We start from the raw sequence: 27,102 nt of genomic DNA, 5'->3' as shown, positions 1-27,102 counted from the left end.
CTCTGGAAAATTAGAATTTGGTATGAAATTGACCATTTCGGTTAAACCACCATGGTGAAGCAGAGGGTGTTCTCACACCAGAGATAACACCTACCCACATCCTGCTCAGAAGTTATGAGGACAAAACTCAGAAGGCAGCTCACTGTTACATACCCACGCCGCTCTTCTCCGTCTTGTGCCACGCTGCCATCACGCATCAGTCTGCGCCGCTCTGCAGGGCGCCCAACACGGAGGAAAACGAGGTTTGTGCAATGCAGGTTTCAAGATGGACAACCAAAAAAAGGAGCTGGAAGCAAATCTGTTTCTCAGCTGCTGTTACTGATGACGAGGAGGAGACTGAAGCTGGTCGAGGCAGCTGTATGGGTTCTGCGAGATTTGCTGCTCTTCTGAGCTTCCTTCCTTCCTCTTTTCTCAACTTGAGATATTGTACCAAGTGCCGTGGGGGAGGGGAAACCCATACTGGGTGTTTCTGCTGCATGACACTGGCTGTGACACATCAGCAAGCAAAAAGAAACAAAACCACCACACTTCTCTCCTGCACGATGCCTAAGCTCGCATCTCACTGGAGGGGTACTGCAAGCAAAGCCCAGGCACCCAAACTACACCTTCATGCTGCCAGCAGCTCTCGTCTTCAACTAAATCAGAAATATTTGAAATCGTCCGACTCCACAAGACATCTTAAAAACTACTTCCTTTTAACCCGCTCTGGAAAGGTTTTGTTTTTATGTTACAGTCACGTTCTCACGTGAGAAACGAGGCAAAGATAAAACCACATTTTCAAACTCCACCCGTCCCATCTTGCAATGTTACATTTGCAGAGTTTCTCTTGATTCTCTGAGCAAAGCAGCACTACTCTGAAGACTCATTACAACAAAATTTCAACAACTAGCTTAATATGAATACTTACAGCCTCTACTTTCACACAGGCTGCCATGCAAGGTAACCTACACAACGTTTTGGGACGCAGAGATGAAGTACAGCTGTTCACTGACTGGACTACACACAACATACAGGATAAGGGTCAAATACACGACACTCATTCATGTTCCTTACTTGCAGTTTAAAATATGTGAAAACCAGAAGACACTCATATTTTCTTTCTACCTTGCATGGTACAACAAACCCATACAACCATCCTGCCCTCAGGATACCACAGAATCACAGACCTGGATTGTTGGCAGGGATCTCCAGAGCTGCCCCAGGGAGCAGGGATCTCCAGGGAGCACAGCCAGGTGCCCAGACAGCTGTGGGCAGCCTGGTCCAGAGCTCCATCACCCACACAAGAAAGAAGTTCTTCGTATCACAACAGCGTCACAACTGTTCTTCAGATGAACGGTTTTAAAAGTGCTGTGCTGCATCTGTCAGGAAATTTCTGATAACACAACAGGCCAGTTCTCAATTTTAACCAGCAGTCATAAGAAGTCCCAGCTGCCAGATTTCTTCTCTGTTACACAAGGTACCCCAAAATATATTTCTAGAGAGAATAAAAAAGACTTCATGATGCATAGTAGAAGGATTTGCTAGCAATCTATGAGAAAAAAATAACTTGCTAAAACAGCACACTGGCAGGCATTCCATGTTAGACTTACTAACATGAGCTAGATTCTGAGCAACTGTGATTATCTACAACTAAGGACACTTTCAGCTGCAGAGTCCCAAACTACTCTTCTCCATTTGAACATTCATTTTCAACTGTCTCTCGTGAAACTGGATCTTGAGGCTGAACCATTTCATCTTACTGTGCATTTTGAACTATAACACATCTCCCTTCCTGCTCTGAATCTACTGCAGCAAATCCCCCTTCCCATGCTCTGCTTAGCCCAAAGACCATGACTGGCATCTACTATCTTGTAGAATTTTGCTCTTCCTCACTACGTATTGGAGGCAGGCATAAGTCCTGAGGAAGGTGGTATTTCACACCAGGCTGTGTTCCGTTATAAAGCCCTCATCGCTTAAACTAGCACAAATAGATGACTACTATATTTGGAAAATAAACGATACAGAGAAATTTCATCTCCAAACCAGGGTCCCACTACAAATACTTTTCTGATCCCTTGAATATCCTGTCTTAGAGATAAGGATCCTGCAACCGATACAACAAAACAGGAAAAACAAAAATAAACAAAGAGTTTTCACGAACTTAAAAGAAAGTACCCTAAGTATGTCATAGCAACAGGAATCTGAATTCCAGATATCTCCCACCTGTTAGTTCTAATTCAAGAGAATGATATCAAGAGAATGATAAGCATGCATTTATTATGTGAGATAACTACATGATCAAAATAAACAGCAGCAGTGCAAGTAAAGCAACACTTCTTGGGGGTAACTAGATGCCCCTAGGCAGTTTGAGCCATTTGTGGAAATAACATCGTTTTGCTTGTGACACCAACAAGTTACTTCAGTTTACAGACTCAATTGTCACATGCTCAGCAGTTCGATGTAAAAGTAACTGCCCTGCATCGATCCATAGTGCAATATACCCACTTAAGGCACACACATGCACGACCTACTTGAGGTTTCCTCTAACTGAAGCTACCAAGTGCTTTGCTTATTTTATGTCAATAGCATCTCAGCATATGATAACAGTAAACAAAATTAATCCTTTAACCATGTGGAAAGAAATGTTTGCTGCTTGTACTACGAGAAGCACAGTCTCTTCCACAGAGTGTTCATACGTGCAGTCAGCATCAAGAGGAAAGAACTCTTCCCTGGGTATCTGCTTACCTGCTGGAAGAAGACTACCAAGATTCTCAGATTACACAGACATCATAGATCAGACTGAATGCAACAGTTCATTTCCTAAGAACAAAGACACGGCACAAGCATCATGATTTACCAGCTTTTATTAAGTTGTATTTCTTAAACAAAATGCTTGCCGTCAAATCTCTCTCGAAATGGCAGTTTCAGAAAAAAAGTATTTTGTCTCCAATGCAACAGATCAACCTTAGGAAGGAATAAAAAGCAAAAGTTTATTTTAATTATCAGTAAAAATAAAGTTTCAAAATAATACCAGCTCACAAAGCATGTGAAGAGAATTTCACACATTCAGCTCTCAGACCAACCTCACAGTGAAGGTGCAGATGCAACTTGGGGGAAAAAACATTAAGAAATCTGAATCCAGGAAATGGAAGAAATTCAGGAGCAATTACAGACAGCTTTGCTTTCTTCTAGTCACCACTGCCTACCAGGTATTGCTTGGGTTAACCCTCATTTATCACATTAGGTGACTTCCAGAGCAAGTGCTTGTCTTTCAGAACTGTGCTGACTCAAACAAGAACTAACAAGTGCTCAGTCTCAGCACCAGGCGGCACTTCAGGTGACGCTGCTGGGCACTCAGCAGGGTCCTCTGGGAAGTGAAGTCATCAGATGTGCACATCATTAATGCAGCCACACTGTTCGTTTAACAAGGCAGATCAGCATCAGGAACCTGCATGTTTATGTGCAAGAAGTATTTCCTGCTGAAGCAGGACTCCAAATTATTCAGATTCCTTCCAGATTTATTGCTGAGCACACTGCGTTTCAGGAGTTGGCTTAGAAGACACACGCAATGTAGTGTATTTTTTCTTTTGTGTTTTCTTCTTGGTCGTGATTACATTTTCCTTCTTATCTTGGGTTTCTGTAGCTTCAAATCTGGATTCAGTTGTTAACCTACAGGCAAAGCAACCATTCTAAATACATATTTACTTAATAAAAAACAGAGCTAAAATAAAAGATCAAAGCAAAAATGAGCAAGCCAACCAGGATAGAGAGCATCCACATGCAAATACAGAGCAAGCAGAGAACAAGAGGGGAAAATATCGTTTATATAATTCCTTCTCATTTGGTAACTTCAATATTGCCTTTTTTTTTTTATTGCCTCTTATCTGTTGCAGTATCTGGCAAATAAAGCTTACTGAAAGTGGTGAGTGGTTGGGATCAGCCTATAAGAAAAACACACTACTTGTGCCACGTATGCAAAGGAAATCATACCACATGAAAACAAATCTCCAAGTGAAAACAAGTCCCAGCAACATCAGATAGTGATAAAGTTGAGCTTTTGTATTAACAGTACAAAAAAGAATCCACAAAAAACAACACCCTGGTTTCCAACCAAGGTTTGCATTACTACCTCTTTATCTTTGTTCCTGAAGATCTGAAAACACGAAGTGGAAAGTTTAACTTCAGGCTCAACATTACATCATTTGTCCAGTGATTTGCTTTAATTCTGTTACGAATGTAGGTGGGAACACAATGGCAATTGCCACGATGCTGTTTAAGAGTTAAAAAGCATTTAGACCTCAAAAGTATTTGATGCTTTAGTTAACAGGCATACAAACGTCATTAAAACTAGTTTATAGTCATATTTTCTCAATCTCCTACAAACAATTGACTATTATTGTTTCAAAAGCAAAACAACTCATGGAAAGTCACAAATTAAACATCACACGTCAATACAAACCTAACGTCTCATCCCTGCACATTATTTCCTATAAGCACTGTCTCAATACAAAGCAACTATGGGTTGTTGTGCATCTCCCCTAAGCCAGCTATGTTTGCTCTGGGACTTACTTTGTAAGCAGCCCACACCTGTAATTCTGATGGGTAACCCATCTTTTGTCCATGAGCAGCTTTCCACCAGCTGCACTCCATTTCAGGTGTGCTGCAACTTGCAAGTGGCCAAGTAAGAGCATGATCACAAGAGCCTCCAGTTCAAGGAGGAGTAAGGAGAAAACACACTGAGTAATTATCTCTTGGTTGGAGTTTAATCTGCATTTCAGACTGTGCTACAGTCTAGCACCTGTATTCAGAGACAGATACTTTCTGACCAACCACATTCCTATGGTAGGTGCTCTTCATTTGCCACTCCTCTCTTCCACCTGGAAGGATCTCTGCCAAAGCCCACCTCCCACCTTCCCCAAGCTGTCAGAATTTCTAGCAGAATTTCCTATAAAAGGAAAAAAATCCCCCAAACCAACTAATGTGCAAATCAAGTCTTCAAGCAAACCAAAAGGCCGCATAAAAACAGAACTGTAAATATGTTCCAGAGTTGCACAACAGGATTTTAACAGAATTATCTAACAAATGCAGATGGAGTGAAGTACGTTTGGAAATCCAATTCACAATGAAAGCATCATACTGCCTCACAATAACACTGAACAGCTGCTTGTTCGAACAGGAGAGAAAAATGTAGCTATTTATACTTAAAATGCTCAGCTACATGCACATACAAGTTGCAATTGATATGGGCAGTACAGATCATGAGAAACAACACTTAAATGTATTCAGTTAAATTCCAAAATTAACCAAACAACATTCAGCTGTTAAGGCTTATGGAGTTAAAAAAAAAAAAAAAAAAAATATATTTCTTCTTATTATTATTATTACTACTACTAAAAAAAGAAAAAAGCTTTGTTTTTTTTCCCCCAGCTATCGTCCAAGTGTATCATTTCACACCACCACCCCTTCAGGGACTCCCAGCTCAGCATTGTTATTTGTTTTTAAAACAGAAAAACAAAAACAAAACCCTCCAACTACAGCCTCAACACGCCATGCTCTCAAGGGTCAGAATCCCTTTTTAGGGTTTGGAAACAGAAACCAAGCAGCTCGATCAGTTCCCTCACGTGGTTCACTGCAATGCAACGCAGCATCAAGCTATACGGTGTCTGCAGCAATGACTGCCCAGACTGGCAGTGACACTGGAAAAAGTGCTTTCGCAAGCTACATAAAGAACACGAAGACAACACCAGTGAATACCCCTGGCATCCCAGAAAACTCCCTACTCTTTCGATACACTCAACCATGACTGCTACCTATCATAGAAACACTTCTGCTGTTACCAGGAGCCTCAAATACGTTTAAAATCTAAATTTAATACTTTTGAAGTCCTCCACTAAATACCTCAATTTAAGTCTACACTGAAGACACACCTAGGAAGATACTTCAGTCAGAGAACAAGTAGGGCATGACGTTATGTATTCATCATGGAAATCCATCCACTGTTACAGGCAATTACAGGCAAGAGTTTTTTTCTCCACTACAGGTAAAAACAAAAGAAGTTATAGGAATTGCATTAACTCAGACTTCAAGGGATATCATCTTCATGGATAGAACTCTTAATAGCAACATCCTCATTTTAATGCCTTGACATTACCTCCACACAGATACTCTGTGTGCCTACGGTAAATACTAGAAAGCCATTTAAAACAACCTTGAAACACACTTGCTAAGATAAAAAGCAAATGAAAAGCAGTTTAAGAACAACCATTCAAAATTATGTAACCTACCAAAGTGGAGACTTGGCATTCCCTTAACCAAACCCCTGTTATACAAGGATACATAGAATGAGACTGAGATTTTTAGCCCAAAAGTTTTAGAGAAATCTAATGCTCTCTGCAACCTGGGGAACAGCTGAAGTCAGTTCAGAGTTACTATTCTATTCTCAGCTTTCCTGAAGATACAAACACAACTGCTCATTCACGTGCAATGAGCTGATAAAAAGTAACACTACTCAGCATATGCTCACCTTTACTTTTCACCTGGACTGTTCTACTGACTGCTCAAGTCACCAAATGCACTGGGAATCTGGCCTAGCAGCTCCTCAGGAGCATCACAAGACATCTCTTATTTTTCAGTTCTAACACAGTCCAATTCTTGTGCTTGAGTACAGAATTCAGCGTTCTTCTCCCACACTTCCCTCAAGAAAGCTCCAGTCATATTCTGAAGACCATCTGATACCATGGCAGTTTAGCTGCAAGTTTCACAACTGAAGTTCATACTTGAGGTTTAAGTGTTACAGTACAACATTTTATTTCACAAACCACCATAGTAGGTTTTGTGTTTTCTGGTTTCCAGTATTCCACATCATAACACCACGTAGTGCCCTGGGAGTTCAAGTGTTAATGCTCCAATTGCGGGATGCCATTCCGTGCAGCTGTAACACTGCCACATTATTGCACAAAAAAATCTGCCCACACTTTTTGGCCCCTTCCATTCAGCAACGACCCCATGTAGGGTTTTACCCACATGCATCATGAAACAGTCTAGGGATTCCTTATTTAAGAAACTAGCTTCTCAAATACCCAGATTTTATCAAGATTTCCTACTTAATATAGTATAAAAACATTAAGGTTTAGGAAATCCTTAATGGTAATCCTTATGGAGATGATTAGTTGGGGATTTGCTATTGTACTGATATGATGTCGAACAGCCCAGAATCTTCCTCCTTGATTTACCCTTTACTCACTCCGCTATCATTTCAAAACCAGATGTGGAGGTGGATTTACGGAGGGTTGGAAAGATGTTTCCCCTCTCCCTTTATATATTTTATTCCTTATGTGTGCAAGATTAAAACCTTTGTTGAACTTCAGCTTCATCCTCTTTCGCTTTTTCTATACTTCCAAAACATCAGTGCCATAAAACATTTCCTTTCCTCAACCCCCCTTCAGCTCAGAAGAGGTTTACCTCCTCAGTCCACAGAACCCTTTTCCTACAATTTACTGCTTGCAGACATTTCACCTTCTTCAGAAAAATATTCAAAAATAAGGTTCCATTTTCCTGCCCAGTTCACACAATTGTTCCTTTACGCATAGAGAACACCATAAATCTCTCCTCTCAACATTTTGCTCCCATGCCTGACCTCTCTGCTCCTTCCTCCTCAGGAAGGGTCCCTGCACACACTGCTGTAGCTAAATCAACGCTCGTTCACTCACAGTTGATGCAGACAGCTTCATAAGACTGCACTGCGCAGTTCCTTTCAACCTCTGAACCACATCCAGCAGCCACGAGTGATCGATCCGAGTCAAAATAACCAACTACATCTGAATGCCACTTTGGATCAGACTACAGAGCTCAGGCAGCAGGCCATTCTCCATCGTGGAAGCTGCTGTCAATCTAGATTCCACCGGTCTGAAAGCTATTTGTCAGTAAGACCTGAAGTGTTATTCACACCAACATTTTCCCCTCAACATAAGACACCCTACCCTAGTCCTACCCTAAACAACCATTTAACTTTCTTCAGTTTTGTTTCAAAACTGAAACTCGTTTCAGGCTGTTCTGGAACAAATGCCCTCTGAATGCTGAGAATCCAGACACATTTCTCTCAATCAACACATTTAAACCTCAACTCAAGTCACATTGCTATTTTTAAGAATGTTAGGAAACAGTTTCTTGTTGACAGTGTTAAGATCTCCAGTTTGTCCCTGTCAAGTCACCTATCAAGAAAGCTTTCTGTATACTAAATACAAACTTAGTATCTAAAAACAGAGTAAATATTTTGGCACATCTCGGCCTCATTGGAAGGTTCATGGAATCTAGTAGTAAAAAAACTACTGCTATGGAGAACTCAGTAAGGAATCTTGTAAACAACAGCCAAAATACACATTAAAGGAGGGAGACAAAGAAACAGTGTGGAAGCTGGACTGTGTGGGAGAGACAGATTAAACAGAATTCTAGACTGGGATGCTTTAGGCTTCAAGACACTCTAGATTTTCAAGTAATCCTTTTATCTCCAGCCTCATATCAGGGTTACATGAAAAGCCAAAGAAAACAAACCATAAGGAAGCTGCATGAAAGAACCTTTTTTTTTCTTTTATTTATCAGTATATTCCTGACAGACATTCTATTGCTTTCTCCCTGAATGATAACTTAAAGTTCTTATGTGCTCACATTAGAGATGCACAGTCACAACATAAAGTTGAAAAAAGCTAAGGAGAAAGGGGGTAGGAAACAAGAGGAGTACAGGAGTGTTATTTCTGCTACCAAATATTATCATTTCATAAGCTCAAATCATCTAAAGCATCCCAGAAATTACCCCCAGAGTACTAGGTTTAATACAGTGATGTCTATAAATTGGAGAAAAGAGGAATTGAGGGGGAAAAAGAAACAGCATTGCTTCTATCAGAATTCAGATGTTCACTAATTACTGCCTTAAGACACTTTAACAAAAGTAACCTCCTTCTCCATTTACGAAACAATCGCCATCTTAGTTTTAACAGTTACATTTCAAGTTATCATGCATCCAGGTTAGCAAAGGCAGTGGCCTGCTAATATGAATTCATAGCACAATTAACATATAATCTTGCATACAGCAAACTCTGTTAGCTTTATTTGGATTAAGAATTACTTTTTTTTTTTTAGGCTTTTATCTCAGTCTGAAATAGAGGAAGGCTAGAATGAGGTCTGAAACTGAAGCACGATACCTATTGCTAGGGTTTTTTTAAATTTGAGATGCAATGCAGTTACATGACAGAAAACAGTCTGAGTTTTGAAAGAAAGGCAAAACAACTGAGTTGTAACAGTATGTACACACCTTTAACCTGGACATTATTTCAAGAACAGTTGCAGTTTCAAGAGTCCTTTTCATAAATTTTATGATTTATTCCATTTTAATCTTTCTAAAAGGTTTTGAGAGGTTGAAGGTAGGCAGCCGGAGCTTAGGAATTGCACTGCATGCAACACTGAGGAAACAGATAAACAAGTGGATAGCATAGTTCATGCAGCGAAAGAAAAGAGATGCAGGTCTGTGCTGATTGCCTTGACCACACACAGAAGCTGACACTGACCTGGGGGCATTAGAAGTCAACAAATTACTTCCGCTTCTGCTGTATGACATGCAGGTGTCAAGACTGTCATCTTTAGTTTTAACTCTCTTTCTTTCTCTTTCAGGTTCCACTGCTTTGTCCATTGATTGAAGAGCTACATTTATGGGTGATGCTTCGAGCGCTTGTTTTTTGGATGAAGAATCAATTTGCTCCAAGTTATTTGAAGTCATCTTAACTTCCTCCTTACTTGGAAGATGTGCCTCATTTGCTGAAGTATTTTTGCTGTCTAAGTACTCACAAGCAGCATCCACTGGAATCTTCTCCCTTTTCTTTTTAATTTTAGTGAGTTTAAGTAACTCTAAGGGAAAAAAAAAATAGAAGAGCTGTACTTTGTGTACACAAACAAAGATAACTTGTGGCTAACTTGTCTAACATGACATTCCAACCATTAAGGCCAGTAAAGAAAAACCATTAAAGCCAGTAAAGAACATTTCACCTGACTTAAGACCTCACAACAATTCTTAAGAGATAACATGCATCCCTTCCAGAGAACACAGTCTCTTAGTAATATTACATTACAATGCAGAGCAACAGAAGTAGGCTTGCAAAACACCACATCTACTGTTCTGGAGGTTGCTGACATAAGCTTCCACAAATACAATAAAAATTAAAGCTTTTGGGTTTGGACAAATGTACTAAAACAAATTTGTCCAAACAACTCCTCACTCATCTTCCTCCAGAGACTGCAAGTCCTTTGTTTCTGCAGAAAGGCAGGTGTCAGATGTTTTTTCAGGTGGGCCTCTTGTTAAAACTTCATCTACAGTACTTACACTTACACCTTACACTCCCAAACAGCTTTTCCTCCAAGTGTTTCACGTACATTACAAAGCTCAGATTAGCTGCTCGCATTGAGCAAGCTGATACTTCTCATCAGATACCTACAACTACTGCTATACATGTATCATAAAATCATGGAATGGCCTGGGCTGAAAGGGCCCGCAATGATCATCTGGTTCCAACCTCCTGCTATGTGCAGGGTCATCAATCACCAGACCAGGCTGCCCAGAGCCACATCCAGCCTGGCCTTGAATGCCTCCAGGGATGGGGCATCCACAGCCTCCTTGGGCAACCTGTGCCAGTTCTTCACCACCCTCTGGGTGAGAAACTTCCTCCTACCATCTAACCTAAACCTCCCATCTCATTTTAAAGACTCGTCTTATCACTGTCCACCCTTGTAAACAGCTGTTCACCCTTCTGTTTATAGACTCCCTTCAAACATTAGAAGGCCACAATGAGGTCTCCCCAGAGCCTTCCCTCAAAGTAGAGGTGTTCCAGCCCTCTATATATGGATAGATATAGATATATATATGGAAAATAACTTTTTACCTTCAGGTTCATATTTCATTTTTAACTCATCCAGCATAACTCGCAAATTCATGTTCTCACTCTGACAAGCTTGCAAATGCCTCTCATTTGTAAAGAGTTTTCTTTCAACTTCCAGAACCCTTTGGCTCTCATACAAAGCCTTCATCCTCTGCAAAGATAGCTCATTTTTCAAGGTTTCGGTTTCCTTGCTGGATGGGAAGAAAATACAGTCATTCAGACATTCTTTTTCAGACAGCAGGTACAGAGTCAAGTACACATTCAGCTGCTCCAAATAAAATCCCCATTTAAAATCCAGCAGTAGGAAGATAAAAAGGGATCTTCCAGTGCTATTAAAGTTTCTACCTCAATTTGACTTACTTTGAGTTGTCGAGTTTCATTTGCAGCAAGTCAGCGTAGTAACCGTCTTCAGACTCTCCTCCTTTTGAGCTGCTACCAGCTCTACATTCTTCCATATTCTCATATAAAGTCTCATGAAATGAAAACATTAAGCTGTTAACTAGTGAACTTTCAGAAGTACATTGGCTTAAGTCCTTGGGTCGAGCTCTCTGTGCATCTCTCTATTGAAGCCTCGTTGTAGAAACATTTAAACACACAAGAACTTGCTACAAAGGCCAAACTGCATTGAAACTAGCAGTTCTCTCTCACAATGAAAGGAGAGAAAAAAAATTAAGCAACAAGCTCCCTAATCCAAAAGGTTTCCAAATAGCAAAATAATATCTTCCTCTTTTACTTGAAAACACAGAACGTTTAGTTTTCCCTCCAAAAATCTGCTTCAAGTCTTTATTTCTATGCTTCAACAGCTGGATGCACAAAGGTAAAGGACAAACCCTGTTACTCAACAGCCAAAGTCACTGACAATTTTTAGATGAAAACTTTACTGAAGATGTTACAGATGCAGCAAGTGTTCAATAACACACATCAGCACTGTGTTATATTAGGCTCACCTCTTTTTTGCTATTTGAAAACGCTACTCAGATTTAAAACTGTTCCTCTACACATCTGAAGGTCTGAACCAGATCTCAGAACCTCTCATCAGTCAACAGATACAAGTACTCCACAGCTATCTCAAACAATCTTTTTCTTTCCTGACTATTTATGGTACAGAAAGAAATAAATACCTATCAAGTTTACATGACATTTTTTCACAGTTTTTCTCCTATGTTACTCCCAATTGTGTGACTTCACTTAATCACAGACCACATACCTTGAATTTTTCTAGTTGCCTCACTTTCACAAGAAGATCTTCTATTTCACCATTCTTTTGCTCCAACATTGACTGCAAGCGTTCCAGCTGCTCAAATTCTGCCTGAGAACCTTTCATCTGTAGCAGGGTAGCCATTTGCAGCTGGAAAAAAAGGTAATAAATCCTTAGAACAAGCATTAGGTTAAGTGACAGAAAATATTATCCTCTTTCCCTGAAAGCTTTGGGTATCCAAGCCCCGTGTGCTAACTGTGAATACAGAACAGCACTGGATGCTTAAATGCACCTCTGACAATTAAACAGTGCCACCCTAAGACAATGCAAATACTAACAGTTTTCCGGACAGATAAGGCCTTCCTGAACTCATTATGGTCCCAAGGTGCTCTATCTTTCTCCTCAATGACTAAGGAGTCTATAAATATGCTGCCAAAGTTGTACACAAGACATTTCACAGCAAACTTAAACTCCATGGTAAGAAGAACCCCACTACAACTCAGCCCCTTGAAAGCTAAACATATCTATGAAGAATTTCTCACTTAAAATACTCCAGCACTCCAAAAAGTGAAGAAAAAGCAAACAAAAATAGAACATAACTCTTTTTTTGCATTTCTAATTCTGAGGAATAGATGGTAATTTACATTTATATTCTGTATTACTTATCCCAAAATGTAACCCTTCCAAGCACAGAAATATCCTTTTTCATTACAAAAGGAGAAGCGTATCCAACTCTCATATTTACAGCAGATTTTTCTGACACTCAGTATCACAGCAACACGACAGAAGGTCCTTAACACAGTCAGTAGTAAGTGGCACAACAGGCATTCAAAGAGGAAAAGGACACGCAGGCGTGCACACATGGAACATGGCGTTAATGGGAACTGTGGCATTGTCACCAGACAGGTGAGCGTGGACAGAGCCCCACTGAAAGACACGTGGGAGAAGTGCCAGGGAAAGGATCAACAGAAGCAAGTTAGACTGCAGATTAACAAAGAAAACTGCAGAAGAACATCTACCCTACGCCATCTTCTACCTTTCAAATAGAAAATAAAGGATATTAACAGTTATGTGTTCAAACTGGAATTAAAACCAATTCAATTTCCTCCTTGTAACTTGTGCAAGAGAAAAGGGGAACACAACATTTTCATCCCCACTGGCTCACTATAAGCGCACTCGTTTTCTCCCAAGGATGTAGAATCCTGATGTTTCCCCTTCACTTAAGTGCTCATTTGCTAACTGTCAAGACTGACAACAGCAGTTCATCTACATAAAAAAACAACTAGAAAAATTAAGAAACTGGAAGGGCTACTGCAAGCTATGGGAACACTCCAGACATGAGGAAACCTCTATGGGAGCAGCATTCACATTATGGTCCTAAGTCAGATCCTCACACGTTATCAGCCAATACCACACTCAAATATTCTGATAACAGAGGCTCAAATAACACAGCTAACTACAATATTGGAGCCAGCTGCTGAACAAGGAGAAAGCAGTTAATTCAACACTGAGTTTAACACAGCAGCACGATGCAATGCAAAACAGAAGAGATACTAAAAGGGATCTAAGAAGGCAGCCTGAGCCATTGAAATTACGAATTCCAACATTAAGAGAACAGGGATACCAATTTACTTCAGTGCCAGGTACAGCCTATCAGAATACAATGTTCATAACTGGCTGAATGGCCGTCTCCCACACTGCACAAGGAGGAAGGGAGATTCTAAAACTGATCTTACTCAGACATCTTACTTACTTTCAACTTTGGTTAAGCTACACAGCTGTGCAGCGCTACTCATTATCATCACTTCTGTTTCAGCACTGTTCTCAGACAAGATGCATGATCAAACTCAAAGAATCCACTACTGTACTGTGAGATTAGAAAGCCAACATGAAAACAGATGGCAGTTTCACATGATAGTGTAAATGGGATGCTGCAAAACAGCTTCTGCTAACTAGCTTTCTCAACAATATTTATTAACTTACAAGCTGCCAATCTAAGAAAACGGGCTAACTGAAACAGTTGTGAGAAGACTTAGAACTCTTGCTCTTGCATTGAGTATAGGAAAAGTAGGAAGAAAACAACCAAGAAAGCAACTCAGAAGGAAAAAGGTGTGATCACAGGAGGAAGAGAAGTTTGTTTACTCCTAATAGCCTCAATTAAAACAAATAATTTATTGACATACTAACAAACAAAAAACAAAGCAACAGGCAAGACAAACTGAAAGCTAGTTTGAGTGACAGAAACTGTTATACTTTACCCAGTAAACTACTGCTAAAGTAAGCACAACTTCTTCAGTGCAACTTGGCATTCTAGAATAAAGAAGTGGCACTGGAAGAAGGCTGATGAGCTCTACTTGAGTTGAAGCAATGATGTCTCCTGCTCCTCCCCGCCCATCCACCCAGACTGATGCTACCATACTTGAGAGAATCAGACCTCCTAGCCTACATTCTAAAGCATTGACTTATCAGACCCCAAGGAAACCCTGGAGCATTACAGTGATAATCATACCTTCATTCTTTGCAATTGTTCTCTAGTGAATGCATGTTGTTTTTGTAGTGACTGATATTTTATTTTCACACTGATCAGCTGTCGTTCCATTTCTGCCCTACGGTCCTCCACCTACAGAACATTTTTCACAATTATTACTATGAAAACGATAACATGTTGTCACTTGGATTCTGAGTTTCAAGAGAAGGTGCCTAGAAATTGATGTTGGCTCTGAAAATCCTGCTTTCCCATCAGCAGTGTGCTATTAGCAACACTTTTGAGATAAACAGTGAGCAGACAGTGCTGCAAGCAGCTGAAGGCCATTGGTAAAGTAGAAGGGATTTCTCTGCGCTTTTGATATTGGAATAACATTTTAAAAGCATCAGCTTCACTACAGATTTGTTCTGATTTAAATCGAAGCAAGCAACTTAAAATAAATACGAACAGTGCATCAACTCAAGCCAGTCACTGAGCATGGTCAGAAAAGGCTGGCATTCAGTACCAGCTCAACTCCTATTCAAAGGCTAGTTCACAAACCCTGCCAAACGCTCCAACATCCAGCCATTGTTCAGCAGTTTTAAAAAAAAACAGTATTTAGGTTTTTCAACATTTATCTTCTGCATTAAGGAAAGATTACCAGCTGAATAAAACTCTTCAGAGCCAAGAGCTGCAGACTGCCATCTTTCATCTTGACAACCAGTCAACTTTAATGACTTCACTGCCCAACCTTAGAAGATGCATAAAAATTCTTTTCTACAGGCATTCCCAGACAATTCAATACTGAAGGATTATTGGAAGAACAGATACTTGTGCCAGACAGATTAGTTAAAAATAATCAGGTGTTGCACTGAAAACAAGTTCTTTCCAATTCTTATGATGAAGTTTATCTTCCCTCCTCTGAATATTCCCAGATACCCATGGCACAGCTGTACCTCAGCAAAGAGAGAATTGCCTTTACTTGCAGGGTCCAAAGATTGCTGCACCACATGATCCAGCTGAACCTGAAGCTCTTGATTAGCTTCACGAGCTTTCTAGATTTAAGCAAAGAGAGCATTACTTCAATATGCAATACATCAGATCCATAATTTAATCAAGTTGTTATATATGTTAATTTCTTAGGCGTTTAGCACAAGTAAATACTCATACTACAGCATTTAGCTGTGTATGTAGTTCTAGCCATAAAGACTGTGGAAGTTGTTTCACTAGAAGGCCTAATATTCCACTTGCTCTTCAAGACAAGAGCTTCACTAAACCCTTGAGAGAAAGACTCAGAGCTTTTTCAGCTGGAATGATGATGCAAACTACCAGCCTTTCTGTGATACTGAGTCACATACCTGCTACTGCTTAGTACAGCATCTCACAAGGCATTCAGCAGGAATGCGAAATAGAAATGGAAATATGTGACCTGTTACAAGTTCCTCTTATGAGGCAGAATATTGCAGTGCAAAGGATCTTCACAGATAGCCTTCCACAAGAGAACATCAGTATAGAAATAACTTATTTACAGGTAACATCGATCTACTAAGCATAATTTAGCCAATAGATCCTCTCTCTTTCCTCCCTCCCAATCAGAATTCTTCTCAGGGCTCCTCTTCCTATTTCAGAGGAAATCTAGCACCAGCTACTTGTTGAACTCAGGGATTATTCAGCACGGTTGAGTAAAATTACCTCTAGTGCATTACAGTAAGAAACAACTTCTTTTTCCCTCTCTTCCTTTTCTGCTTGTAGACGCTCCAGCTGATTACGTAAGTTACTGTTGATGAGTTCTAGTTGCTCTTTGCTGTACTGCAGTTCATTCAGCTTTTCTTCAACACTGGCCTAAACACAAAAATCAGGCATGAAATAAAAAGCTTATTAAACAGTTTCAAGAAAAGCAGGCCAAGGAGCCAAACAGGTTTGTTGCTAATAACTGCCATTAATGCAAAAATATTATGTGGAAGGGATTGTATTAAAATGTACTTAAGACTATTGTGCTTTTTTGGTGGATAATTTCTTACTACAAGGCCAATCCAACTGGCTAAATAAACACAGCGATTAAAACTCAATAAGAATCAGAATTTTTACCTTCAAGTAGCTCAGATTCCTGTTGATCAACTGCTAAATCACATACCTTCACACTTTCTAGTTCTGTGAGCTCCATCTGAAGATTGAGCATTTCTGAAGACATGGTTTCATGCACGCGTTCAGACATCATGTGCAGCTCTTCTGTTTTGGCAGCAATTATTTCCTTCTGATGGTCCACTTTGTGCCTCAGTTGTTTCTCAGAGAGCCGAGTTTCATCTAGTTCTGCCTTCAGATTCTCCAACTTAAAGACATTTGAGAACTAAGTAAACTCTTATAATTAAATAGTCAAAAGCACAATGCTTCTGGCTTACGTTCTAATTGTAGAAATGCCTTATGAGTGCAACTTAAGGGTCATCTCTTAAAAATAAGCCTTAAAATCAGATGCAATTCAGTGTAACTATGCAGATTTGTTTGTTAAACATCAACTAAATGAGCCCTCATCTTAATGTCAATAATTTGGTTCTGTGACAACATTCTTTGACAAGTTAAAGAATGCGTTTTCTCTGCTCTTTAATCAACAACTTCAGCCTTAGTTTCCTGAAGTGTTTACTCAAGATTTGATCTGAATAAAAGTCATCATGATAATTTTGACTCTTTTGTAACTGTAGCTGAAAATAAAGCATAAGCTCAGCTCAGAGGTGAACTACTGAACTTACAGGGCAACCTAAAGCATGGCTACACAACACAACTGCTACATTTGTCTGCTTACAAGTACATGCTCCTGAGTATAACACTTCTTCAAGTGCTATTAGCAACATGTTATATGTATATTAGATACCAAACCTTGTATTTAAGGTCATTGACTTCTTGTCCATGAGCTCTGGTAAGCTGTTCTTTCTGTTTATCCAGTTGCACATTTTGCTGTTGCTTGAGGGCATCACATTCAAAACTCAGGCTTTCCAACATCCTATTCTTAAGTTCGATTTCTCTCTGAAGAGAATATTTATCTTGTTCAAATTTCTGAAAGAAATAACATGCTAATAAGTCTAGAGAAAACATTCATGCAGAACAATTCACTGAGTAAAGGTTCTACATCAAGACCCCAGCTACTAAAAGCACAAAATTCACTCAACCTTTTGTTGAAGATCCATTTAGGGAATTCTCATGCCCTACTAACAAGGAGTAGGAAAACTCAATCCCCCCCACTCTGAATTTTTATGATTGAATTGGTAGTGGATTACGTAATATTCTCTCCTCTGTGGAAACTGTGTTTCTTCCTACTCAAAGTAGTTCTGAAAACTTTGTAATTTTATTTTTGGGAGGGTGAGGGGAAGAGAGGGAGAGGCAGAAAACTTCGAGTTCTCATGTTGTATTTCTACCACTGATGGAATCCAACTGCATTAAGAGCTGTTACGCTACGCTGAATGTTTCCCTGCTGCAGAACAGCTGGGTTCTGTGCCTGGTAAAGACAAAGCTTCCTAGTGTTATAATGTGACAATAGATAGTGATAAATCCGATGAGCCTGTCCAGATTGAAAAATGCCTTCCTAATTACCTTCCTCCTCTGTGCCAAATATCTCCTTCAATGCGCTCTTCCTTCAGCTAGCCATTAAGCAGAAGGAGAAGAAAACACTAACGTAGAAAAGATAAATCACCTAGAGAGTCTACAAGTGCAGGATGTTTTATTAATAAATAAATTTTAAAGTCAAATCAGAAGATAGAAGAACATAAAACTGAGACCTGTCAGGTATCAAATCCATCCCTGCAGCCTAGACACCTGCTTAGCAAGGACACATTTACCTTGAATACATAGAACAAGCTTCAAAGACAGCGTTTGGCAACGCACTGTAGTGCAGACCCATGGAAAGCAAGAAGTCTAATGCTATCAAGTACCTAAATGGACTTGTAGAGAAGCGCATGCAAAACTTCTCTGAAGAATCTTGTACCCATTGTTAAAGTTCACATTTGTATCCATGAGCGTTGTTTTGGTTCTCAGATTCCACAGGTAAAAGCAGAAATCATTTCCTAAATTATCCGTTGGATAAAAATCATGATTTTCACACGTTTTTGTGCAATACAAAAGCAAACAATTCCCTCCCCCAGCCCTTGAAATTGAACTCCGTTATGGATCTAGTGCACACAAGCCTAGCTCAGATTTGCTCAAGTCTGTAGTGGTGGAATGCAACCCACGGTGCAGCTTCACAACAGAGCAGTACCACAGCAGGCTGCCTGCACAGAAGGATCATCCTGTCATGTCTTCTTTATCACTTGTAATTTCTAACTGCCTCTCTTGCACTAAGCCTGCTAATGGCAAACCAATCAAAATAAGTTATTAGTGCTCCTCCAGAACAGCAGGGTGCTACAACACAACAGTTGGCCAGGAGAAAAATACACATTTTAGCTCCAGCACAACGGAAGAGACAGCAATGCACAGCTAGGAGCAAATAAAGACAAACAGAAGATTTGAAGTCTAGGCTGAGAATAAACAAGCCAAAATTAAACAGTTTAACAAAGCAGAAGAAGATTCCTTACACTTCAATTTTCTCTCACAATTACCTAAAAGACTGGAAGACTAATTAACATTGCTATATTTTAACACTTAGCTACTTCTAAGCTATAAAGAAATGTACTAAAATTCAGAGTCCTCCAGTATGTAGAAAATTTGAAGCGTGTACAGCAAATGAAACCAACTTCACCACCGTGGTGGTCCAAAGCCTTCTGTACAGCTTTAAGCAACACAAAGATCACAAGGCAAGCATATCATAAATTGTTAAACAGACCCAACACACACTTCAGCAACTACTATTCATTTTTAATAAGAGGTAATTAATCCTATGTGGTACTGAGCACTTGATGCAGAATGAGCTCTGAAACCATGCCCAGCTGGATAAAATTGTGCTCAGTATCTTAAAGCGATGATCAAAAACCCCCCCGATACTTAAAATAAGGAGTTTAATTAAGGTCCATCTAGAAATTCTAGAAGGCATTTAAAACACTTGTGACTTTCAGAAAATAGAAGTAACTTCTTAGTCTTTTACTTAAAACCTTTACCTCAGTCTTCTCCGTTAATTCCCGACGTATTTGATCCAACTGATTCTGAATTTCATTTTGAGACTCCAACAAGTGTAAGCCATATTGTGCAGCCTTCCTTCGCTCGTTCTCTGCTTCTTTCAGTTGTTGTCTAAGATTTAAAATGGTCTCTGTCTCCATTTTTTCTTCCTTTTATTACCTCAATTTGAAAAGAAAAAAAAATTACAATAGCAACCTGCTACAGCAGTTCAGCTGAACAAAGTTACTGTATTTCCATGCTTTATTACAATACAGAGGTGCATGTTTGCATCAGCACAAGACAAAAAGCGGCCAGCTTTCTAACAAGCAGTCCTGTGAATAATAACATGATTAGTTTGTCAGCTTGGTCGTGACTGCAGAGCAGGAACAGCATATGCTGGAACAAGTCCTGCATACCCTAGGGCAGTTCCTGACAACACAGCAACTGCAGCAGAATCAGATACCCAACACATAGCTACCTTGACAGAGAAGGCTAAAAACAATTATTCATGTGAGTGATGTCTTCCACATTATCATAAATAAAACCATGTGCACGCAATAACACTTAAGACATGCAGACAGTTGTATTCACAAACGTTCTACTCCTAATGACACCAAGTAGGACATGGAAATGGGCAGAGGCAGTTGAAGGAAAGTAAAAAGTAAAGTCCAGATTAGAATGTATGAATTTTAACACAGAGATTTTTATTTAAGTGCTTACTTTTGTTTGTCATGAGTGTTATTAGCTTTAAACTGAAGTTAGTTCAGGTAGCCTACTTTTACTAACCATCTGTCTGTCACAAGTTTTAGAAAATTCATTAATTTTTCATCTTCATATCAAAACATAAGAGATAAGGACGATTTTTCAGAAAGAAAAACACGGATTCAAGCAAAATATTTAAAAAGCAAAGTTCATTTCACACTTGCACCAATTGCTTGCACGACTGCTTACTCCTAAGCCTTCTAAATCCATGCAGTACAAAACAATCCCATTAAAACACAGATCTCTAAGTAAACCCAAGCTTCTGAACCATGTAAGCTAGCATTTTCTCAGAAAGCACACAGTAACAATAACACAAAAACTGCAGTCAATTTTGCAGAAACAATGATCTTAATTTTTATATCACTTCAAAAAAAATCATATGGTCCTTCATTCCTACTGGCTGACATTCACAAAGATATCCTATGCACAAGATGCTGGTCTTAATGTAGAGCAAATTTCACTTGTGAATACAGCAAAGACTATAAGTAAGTTTTCAGGGTAACATCTTCGTTCTTTGCAATCTGTACCAACAATAATCCCACTAAAGCTCCTCAGTTTCCTTTATAAGATACCATTTTAACAGACAGAAAACCTTTGCATTAGAACCCTGTGAGTTCCTTTCAACAGGGACAAGATGGAAATCAGTATTAATTTTCCCTAATTTGTTCTTTATGTTAAACTTAGAAACTATTTTTTCATGTCTACTTATTCCAGTACTTGAAACAGCAGTTCTACACCCTTAACCTGAAATAAATCTTAAACCATACAGATTTGACATACACATAATATGTAAGGAGAACCTGTAACACTCTATAGAACACTGTAAGTACTACACAGACACACACTGCCTGGAATTTAATCTTTAACTAATTCTTGTTAAAGGCAAGAAGGTAGCATAAGTAAAACTAGACAAAACTCCCTGCAGGCATTTGCACCAAAAGGCGTTAATTAACTCTTACATAATAAAAAGAAATTAAAAAAAATAAAATAACTTGTTTGCTCCAACAGAAACATGTGAAGATTAGAGATAATTTAATTGCCCCTGGCTTACATTAAATTTCAGTAATATTTTTAACTCACCTTCAAAAGTCCATTTAAGCTTCACTTAACCTTCATGCCCTGCGGAACAAACAACAAACACAGCTGTCCAGTCCAGATAAAGTACACATTGCTGATACCTTCACAGCAGTCCCTGTCTTAAGAGCTCAATGACCGCGGCTGTCTCACGGAAATGAGATCACCTGCTAAAACCGCACAGAAAGGCAAATCTTACTCAAACCTCTGTTGAGACAGCTGTCAGGTAGTAGAGGAACAGCTAAATCTGGCACTGCTGCCGAAGGAAAGACGCACTGCAATTGTCTTCCCAAGTTGGGAAGCAGGGCTACACCCAGGGCTGCCTTTTTCCAGCACCAATGGCATTTCTAGGGACCACGCGTGAATGTGCCTTGCTACCATCCATTTCTTCAGTCTCTCCTCTGATGTTTCCTGCAGTTTCAAAGACAATTTCTTTTGGTTGTCAACAGATCATTTACTGAATAACACCAGAAGGATGTAATGAAATTAAAAAATGTTCTAACTGAAGCTTAAAAAGACCCCATTGGTTCCCTATTCACAAATTTCTTGCTGAGTACAAGGAAGAAGTATGTCTTCGGGATAACAGGGAACCTCAACTTTTCTCTGCCTTATTTGGGATGAACTCAATTGGACCAGGAAGTGTTGTTCATAAGGCTAGTGTGGTATGGGGAATAGATCGCTACTTCATGTTCTACACGAGGTTAAGGGAATTGATCTGAAAAGTTTTTCAAGTTAAATCAATAGCTAACGAAGTGGGCGGGCAAGAAGGAACAACAGAAGTCAGTCTACATTTACACCCTTACAGGAGTCACTTACTTTTGGCTACAGTTTATAACAGATTCAGTGTGGAAGTGTCCAGACACCCGTTATTCAGCCATTTACCACTCCTTACAACAAATAACAGGTGAGAGACAAAAAGGCACTTTCCTGGCACTTAAACTTTCTTTTCCCTTCTTTATCTTCCTTCTATTTTCACTGTCAACCCCAGGGCTCACACACAGCAGCCACCTAAGCACAGACCCAACCAGAAGTACTGATGGGTGTCAGACCACAGCTGTAAGATCCAAGGCAATTCCTGTCTTTGAGGCCAGACCTTCCCCTTACAGACTGCTTTGGTTACTCGAACAACTCTACTTCATCATCCACCAAGCGATTTGCAGGGCTGTGCTGGCTTCTGCCATACGCACTGCTGGGCGGACAAGTATTACAAAGACAAAAGACGGGTCAGGCTGCAATCTGACCTTTCAGCACCCGGTCCACCAGCACGTCACCTCAGCAACCGGCCCACCTCAGCGCTGTCTCAGCTCTCTAAAGCAGGCCGTTACGTCACGTTAACGATACAGGCAGCGCGCAGCCCCGTTCGCTCAGCATCCCCAGGGCCGCTGGAGAACGCAGAAGGAGTAATAACAGACAGCAAAACCCTCGCGTAAAAGACAGCCCCGCGCCCTGCCGCTCCGCTCCCCTCCGGCTACCTCAGCCCCGCGCTGCCACCGTTGCCACCGTTGCCACCGTTCAAACTCGCCTCCGTCGCCCCGCCTCAAGTATCGCGAGAGCCGCCCCCGCCAGCCGTGCTCTGCAGAGAGCGCGCGTGCGCGCTGCCGCCTGCCCGCTAGGGGGAACTGCGCGTGCGCCTCAGCGGGCGCGTGCCCGTGGCGACCGTTATGGGTAGCGTGGGCGCGAAAGAGTCTGTGAGGGAGCGCATGGTGTCTGCGCAGACGGAGTGGGAGGTTTTGAGAAGTTAATCAGCCCTAGCTTGTGTTTAGCGGTGCGTAGCTGGTGTACGGCATCCTTGAGGACTGCGTTCAGCTGCAAAGCCCTACGTGGCAGTGCGTCGTTTAAAGAGCACAGAGTAAATTGTGAGATACAGAAACCATTGCAAATCATCTAGGAGTGCTGCGAAGCGGAGGAGCAATCTGCTCTACCCTGCAGTATTTTAGAGGAGAGTTCTCGGTCTTGACAGCAGAGCACATGAAGTATCTCCTTTGTGCCTCGTTAAAAAGATCCATTCTTCAGCGGAGACTGCTGTCCCGAGGAAACGTTACAGCCTTCTAATTAACCAAACTGTGCTTTCCCCTCAGTGGAACTTATCCTCAAAATTCCTCTGAAGTCTCAGCAGCAAATGGCAGAGCTTACAGCACAGGCATTAACTACACTGGTCCTGCTTGCTCCTTTCTCCCTAGCACGTATTGGGATCTGCTCATCTTCCTTTGCTCCACCAGACAGGGAGGCCAGACAGGAATTTCATAGCAGTAGGTTGCCCAGAATTCATAGTTGTGAATAACATCCACAAAAGAGCAAAACTCATCAGCTGGACTGTTCCATTGTGCATTTCTGTTGGTGGAGTCCAAGCAGCAACAGTAAAACATGGGCATTGGAGCCCTTTTGTTTGCTCTAAAAGGAAGCCTGAGGAACGTTCATTTTTAAAAGCAGTGGTTAAATGATAAATTTATATATGCATGCACCCTCTCTAATGACACCAGTGTGTATGGACGATGTGTTCTCATATCTAACGTAACATGCACAAGAAAAGCCACCACATAGGAACACACTGAAGCAAATTCTGCCTTTAGAGAGAGATCTACTCATGTAACACAAAGCTAAATTCAAGCAACAGGCTGTAAGTAAGTGCATGGGTAACAATCCTATTTGCAGGAACCAAGACAAAAATAGACGTCTTATGATAACTGGGGCTTGGAAAATAAGCATACGGTACAGAACTCTACAGAAGATGGCAATGAAAAGGAAACAGTCAGAACCATATATTACTATATATACTTTTACTGTTTAATCAAAGCATGTGGGTCTAGCTTCTGTCAATAGAAATGGGATTAATAGTTAAAAACAGAATGGTCTAGACAGGCAAGAATGCCAACTTGATTAGAGCGGGGTCAGGAAGCAAGAGATTCCTCTGGTCTAATCCTGATTCTGCTGCATTGGTTGTGTGATTAGCCACTCCAAATACCTACGGCTCAGCCCCCTTGTTTTAAAACAAGGATAGCAGTGGCTGAATTAACAACTCTATATAGTTCTCCTGGCAGTTATTTGAGTGCAGCTTTGAAAAATGTAGAATGCATTGTAAATGCTACATATCAATATGATTACTTCATCAGATCAATTATCCAACATTAAGTGCTAAATTACCAAACAACTGAAACAGATGCTGCTTCTCCCTCAGTTCAGTCCCACAGCCATGTTTAGCAGCTGATATTTAAAACAGACACGGACCCTATATGAAAAATCATTTAAAACATTCAATTATTATCAGAACTTCTCTTTTCCATATTGAATTAGCACCAACTAGGATACTGCTTGATTCTGTTTTACAAATCACATCTATTAGTTATGAATATAAAACACTTGCACCAGTTAGTTGCTAAAAGCTTCTTGTAATACAGATTTGTCAAATGGCACAAAGTTTTTATCATAATGCCGGAATATTTTTCACCAGCATTATAAAAGATCCAATAGCTGCATAATAACAGTATTTAGAGCTTGGCTACATACAAAGATTCCTTGAAATGTGGGAATACTTAGCTTGTAGGAAACTAGATTTTACTTGTAAGTGGTTGTAGAAGAGCATAGAAAGACAAGGTCAGAGAGTTTATCTTTTGTAGTGCATGTAGTTTGATAGAGACCAACGCTTTTGTCCCACTTCGTTATGACTTTAAACTGTACACTACTGAATGTATAAAATGTAAATGCATACCTTCTAAGTCTTATCTATGGAAGCAGGTAAGTATTCTGTGTCAAATAATGAAGTAATTACAAAGAGGAGATTTTATGCCTTTATAAAACAAATCAGATTAAATATGCCTTAATCTTTACCTGTTAATTGCTTAGTGAATCTGAACACTATAATTTGAGCTGATAACGGTTTTGCTTCTATGCTCAAGATCCTGAATGCTATAGGAAACAAGTGAGTAATAGCAGCCTACTGAGAATCTGATTACTAGCTGCTTAATTCATTTTGAGGAGGTTAAGCAACGTAAGCATGAGGATTGCTTTTTTGTTTGTTGACATTCCTACTCCTCATTTCAGAGCCCTACATTCTGTACAATCCGCAGACATGTTACACTTGCTGGTGCAACATCTAAAAGAGGAATTTTAATCCCGTGTTTTCAAGTTGATATCTATTACTGGACTGTTCTGCTTTTCTTTTTTCTTTTTGAGATGAGGCACTTTCACCTTTAAGTATATAGAATTCACAGTCTCTGGGTTTTACTCTGAATTCCAAGTACAGTGGTGCTGCAGTTCTGTTGCAAAGAAATCACGTAGTTCAGTAATTACAGTAACAGATTGAGGGCCAGTAACATGCTGTTTCTAATCCACTCTAGGCTATTAGTGGCTGACCTCATCCAAATCATTTGGTCTCACTGTTTCAGACATGTTAGCTAAACAAAGACATCTCTTGCAGTTTTCGTGCTAATTTCATGTTAACTAGCCTTCAGAGGCTTTGCATGATTACTTGGGGAACATAAATAAATAGTCTATCTAGAGTCTGTTTTAAATACAAGATACTCCTGTATAAAAGCTGGCATTTTCCATTACTTTTACTCCGATTTGTCACACTGTATGCTTTTTATTCAACGGTCTGGGAGACTCAGAATGAAATTCCTAGATACATGTAATAGGTAGGGATCCAGTTATGGAGGTGTACAGACTCTAGTGGAGATAGGTGAAGAAGTTCAGAACTGAACTGTAGTGAAAGTCACACTATAAGTAGACTAGCATCTTGTATGCCATGTTGCCTTTTCCTACTTTTCATCCTCACTTTAAAACTTCAAGTCAAATTGCATGTTTCTTCCAAACACCTACAATTAAAGCGACAATTACAAAATAGTGAATGACAAAATTGCCAGCTGGTAGCTCACAATTTATAGCTGGTAGCCCAAAGTTTCTGTCACTCTCATAACAACTATATCAAAATCCTCATCAAATCACAGTTTAACAGAACAAAAAAGTGTTCTGCAGCTCTAATTTCATCCCTTTTGTTTTGAGCTGCACCAAGAGAAATCACCCGTACTTTAATATCAGTTTAAGTAACCATTATGTTAAACATGTAATTGAACACTGGTCCTGAACCTTTTTAAAATTAATTTTTACACACATTATGAATTAGGTATGTGACATTAGTTTTTGTTTAAATTGTTGCATTGATACTTAATGTAGTATTTCAGTACTACATTTAACGAGCAATTCAGTAAAAGTATGAAATAAGCATCGAAAGTTACATTTTGTGACATGAGAATATACAAATATTATCATTAGCATTACCAACTGCCCCATAGCATTTTTGAAATTGCTGCTTTTTGTAGCTCGTGCTGTAATGGACGTACTGATCGACAACAGCCGTGGCCTCTCAAGCATTTGTACCGCCGCGATGGTTACCGTAGCGCAGCGTTCTCCAGCCGCTTTGCTTTTGCAACTTCTTCAGAGCTCCCCGCTCGTTGCCCGGGAGCCGTGAGCCACCAGCACCACCTCGTGGCTGCCTGCCTTACTTACCGCGTGCACTTCCTGCAGGGACTGCTCTCGGTTGTTGGTGCTCTACGAATCTCTTCCGTGATAAACAAAGCTTGGATAACTTTGAAATGTTAAACCAGTTTTGCTTAATGGAGCTTCATTTGAAA

General features: G+C 40.0%; 2 protein-coding genes across 12 annotated transcripts in view; both read right to left on the bottom strand.

Moving 5' to 3' along the window:
- The window catches only part of DOCK2 (dedicator of cytokinesis 2), a 153,837-nt gene extending 153,438 nt beyond the window's left edge, over positions 1 to 399 (bottom strand). Inside the window, exon 1 of the mRNA XM_052684869.1 lies at positions 154 to 399. Coding sequence (XP_052540829.1) covers positions 154 to 190 — 37 coding nt within the window. The 5' untranslated portion in view covers positions 191 to 399. The remainder of the gene's footprint in view (positions 1 to 153) is intronic.
- Positions 400 to 2,825: 2,426 nt separating this feature from the next.
- On the bottom strand, positions 2,826 to 27,102 carry SPDL1 (spindle apparatus coiled-coil protein 1). 11 transcript variants are annotated; one of them, XM_052684897.1, is made up of 13 exons: positions 22,985 to 23,069; positions 21,482 to 21,886; positions 19,642 to 19,819; positions 17,435 to 17,611; positions 16,698 to 16,892; positions 16,256 to 16,405; positions 15,520 to 15,618; positions 14,609 to 14,719; positions 12,109 to 12,249; positions 11,262 to 11,371; positions 10,905 to 11,092; positions 9,540 to 9,876; positions 2,826 to 3,648 (listed from the first exon to the last, which is right to left on the bottom strand). In XM_052684897.1, the coding sequence occupies exons 3-13, from the start codon at positions 19,798 to 19,800 to the stop codon at positions 3,498 to 3,500; spliced, it is 1,818 nt and encodes a 605-aa protein (XP_052540857.1). In that variant the 5' UTR covers positions 19,801 to 19,819; positions 21,482 to 21,886; positions 22,985 to 23,069; the 3' UTR covers positions 2,826 to 3,497. The 11 variants fall into 11 exon arrangements, with proteins under 11 accessions (XP_052540857.1, XP_052540859.1, XP_052540856.1 ...); XM_052684899.1 differs by having other exon boundaries at positions 21,482 to 21,520; positions 22,985 to 23,003; XM_052684896.1 differs by lacking the exon at positions 22,985 to 23,069 and adding an exon at positions 22,717 to 22,929.

The sequence above is a fragment of the Tympanuchus pallidicinctus genome, unplaced genomic scaffold, assembly GCF_026119805.1.
Source record: "Tympanuchus pallidicinctus isolate F22 unplaced genomic scaffold, pur_lepc_1.0 scaffold21, whole genome shotgun sequence".
Lineage (NCBI taxonomy): Eukaryota > Metazoa > Chordata > Aves > Galliformes > Phasianidae > Tympanuchus > Tympanuchus pallidicinctus.
This window is presented reverse-complemented; position numbering and strand designations above follow the sequence as displayed.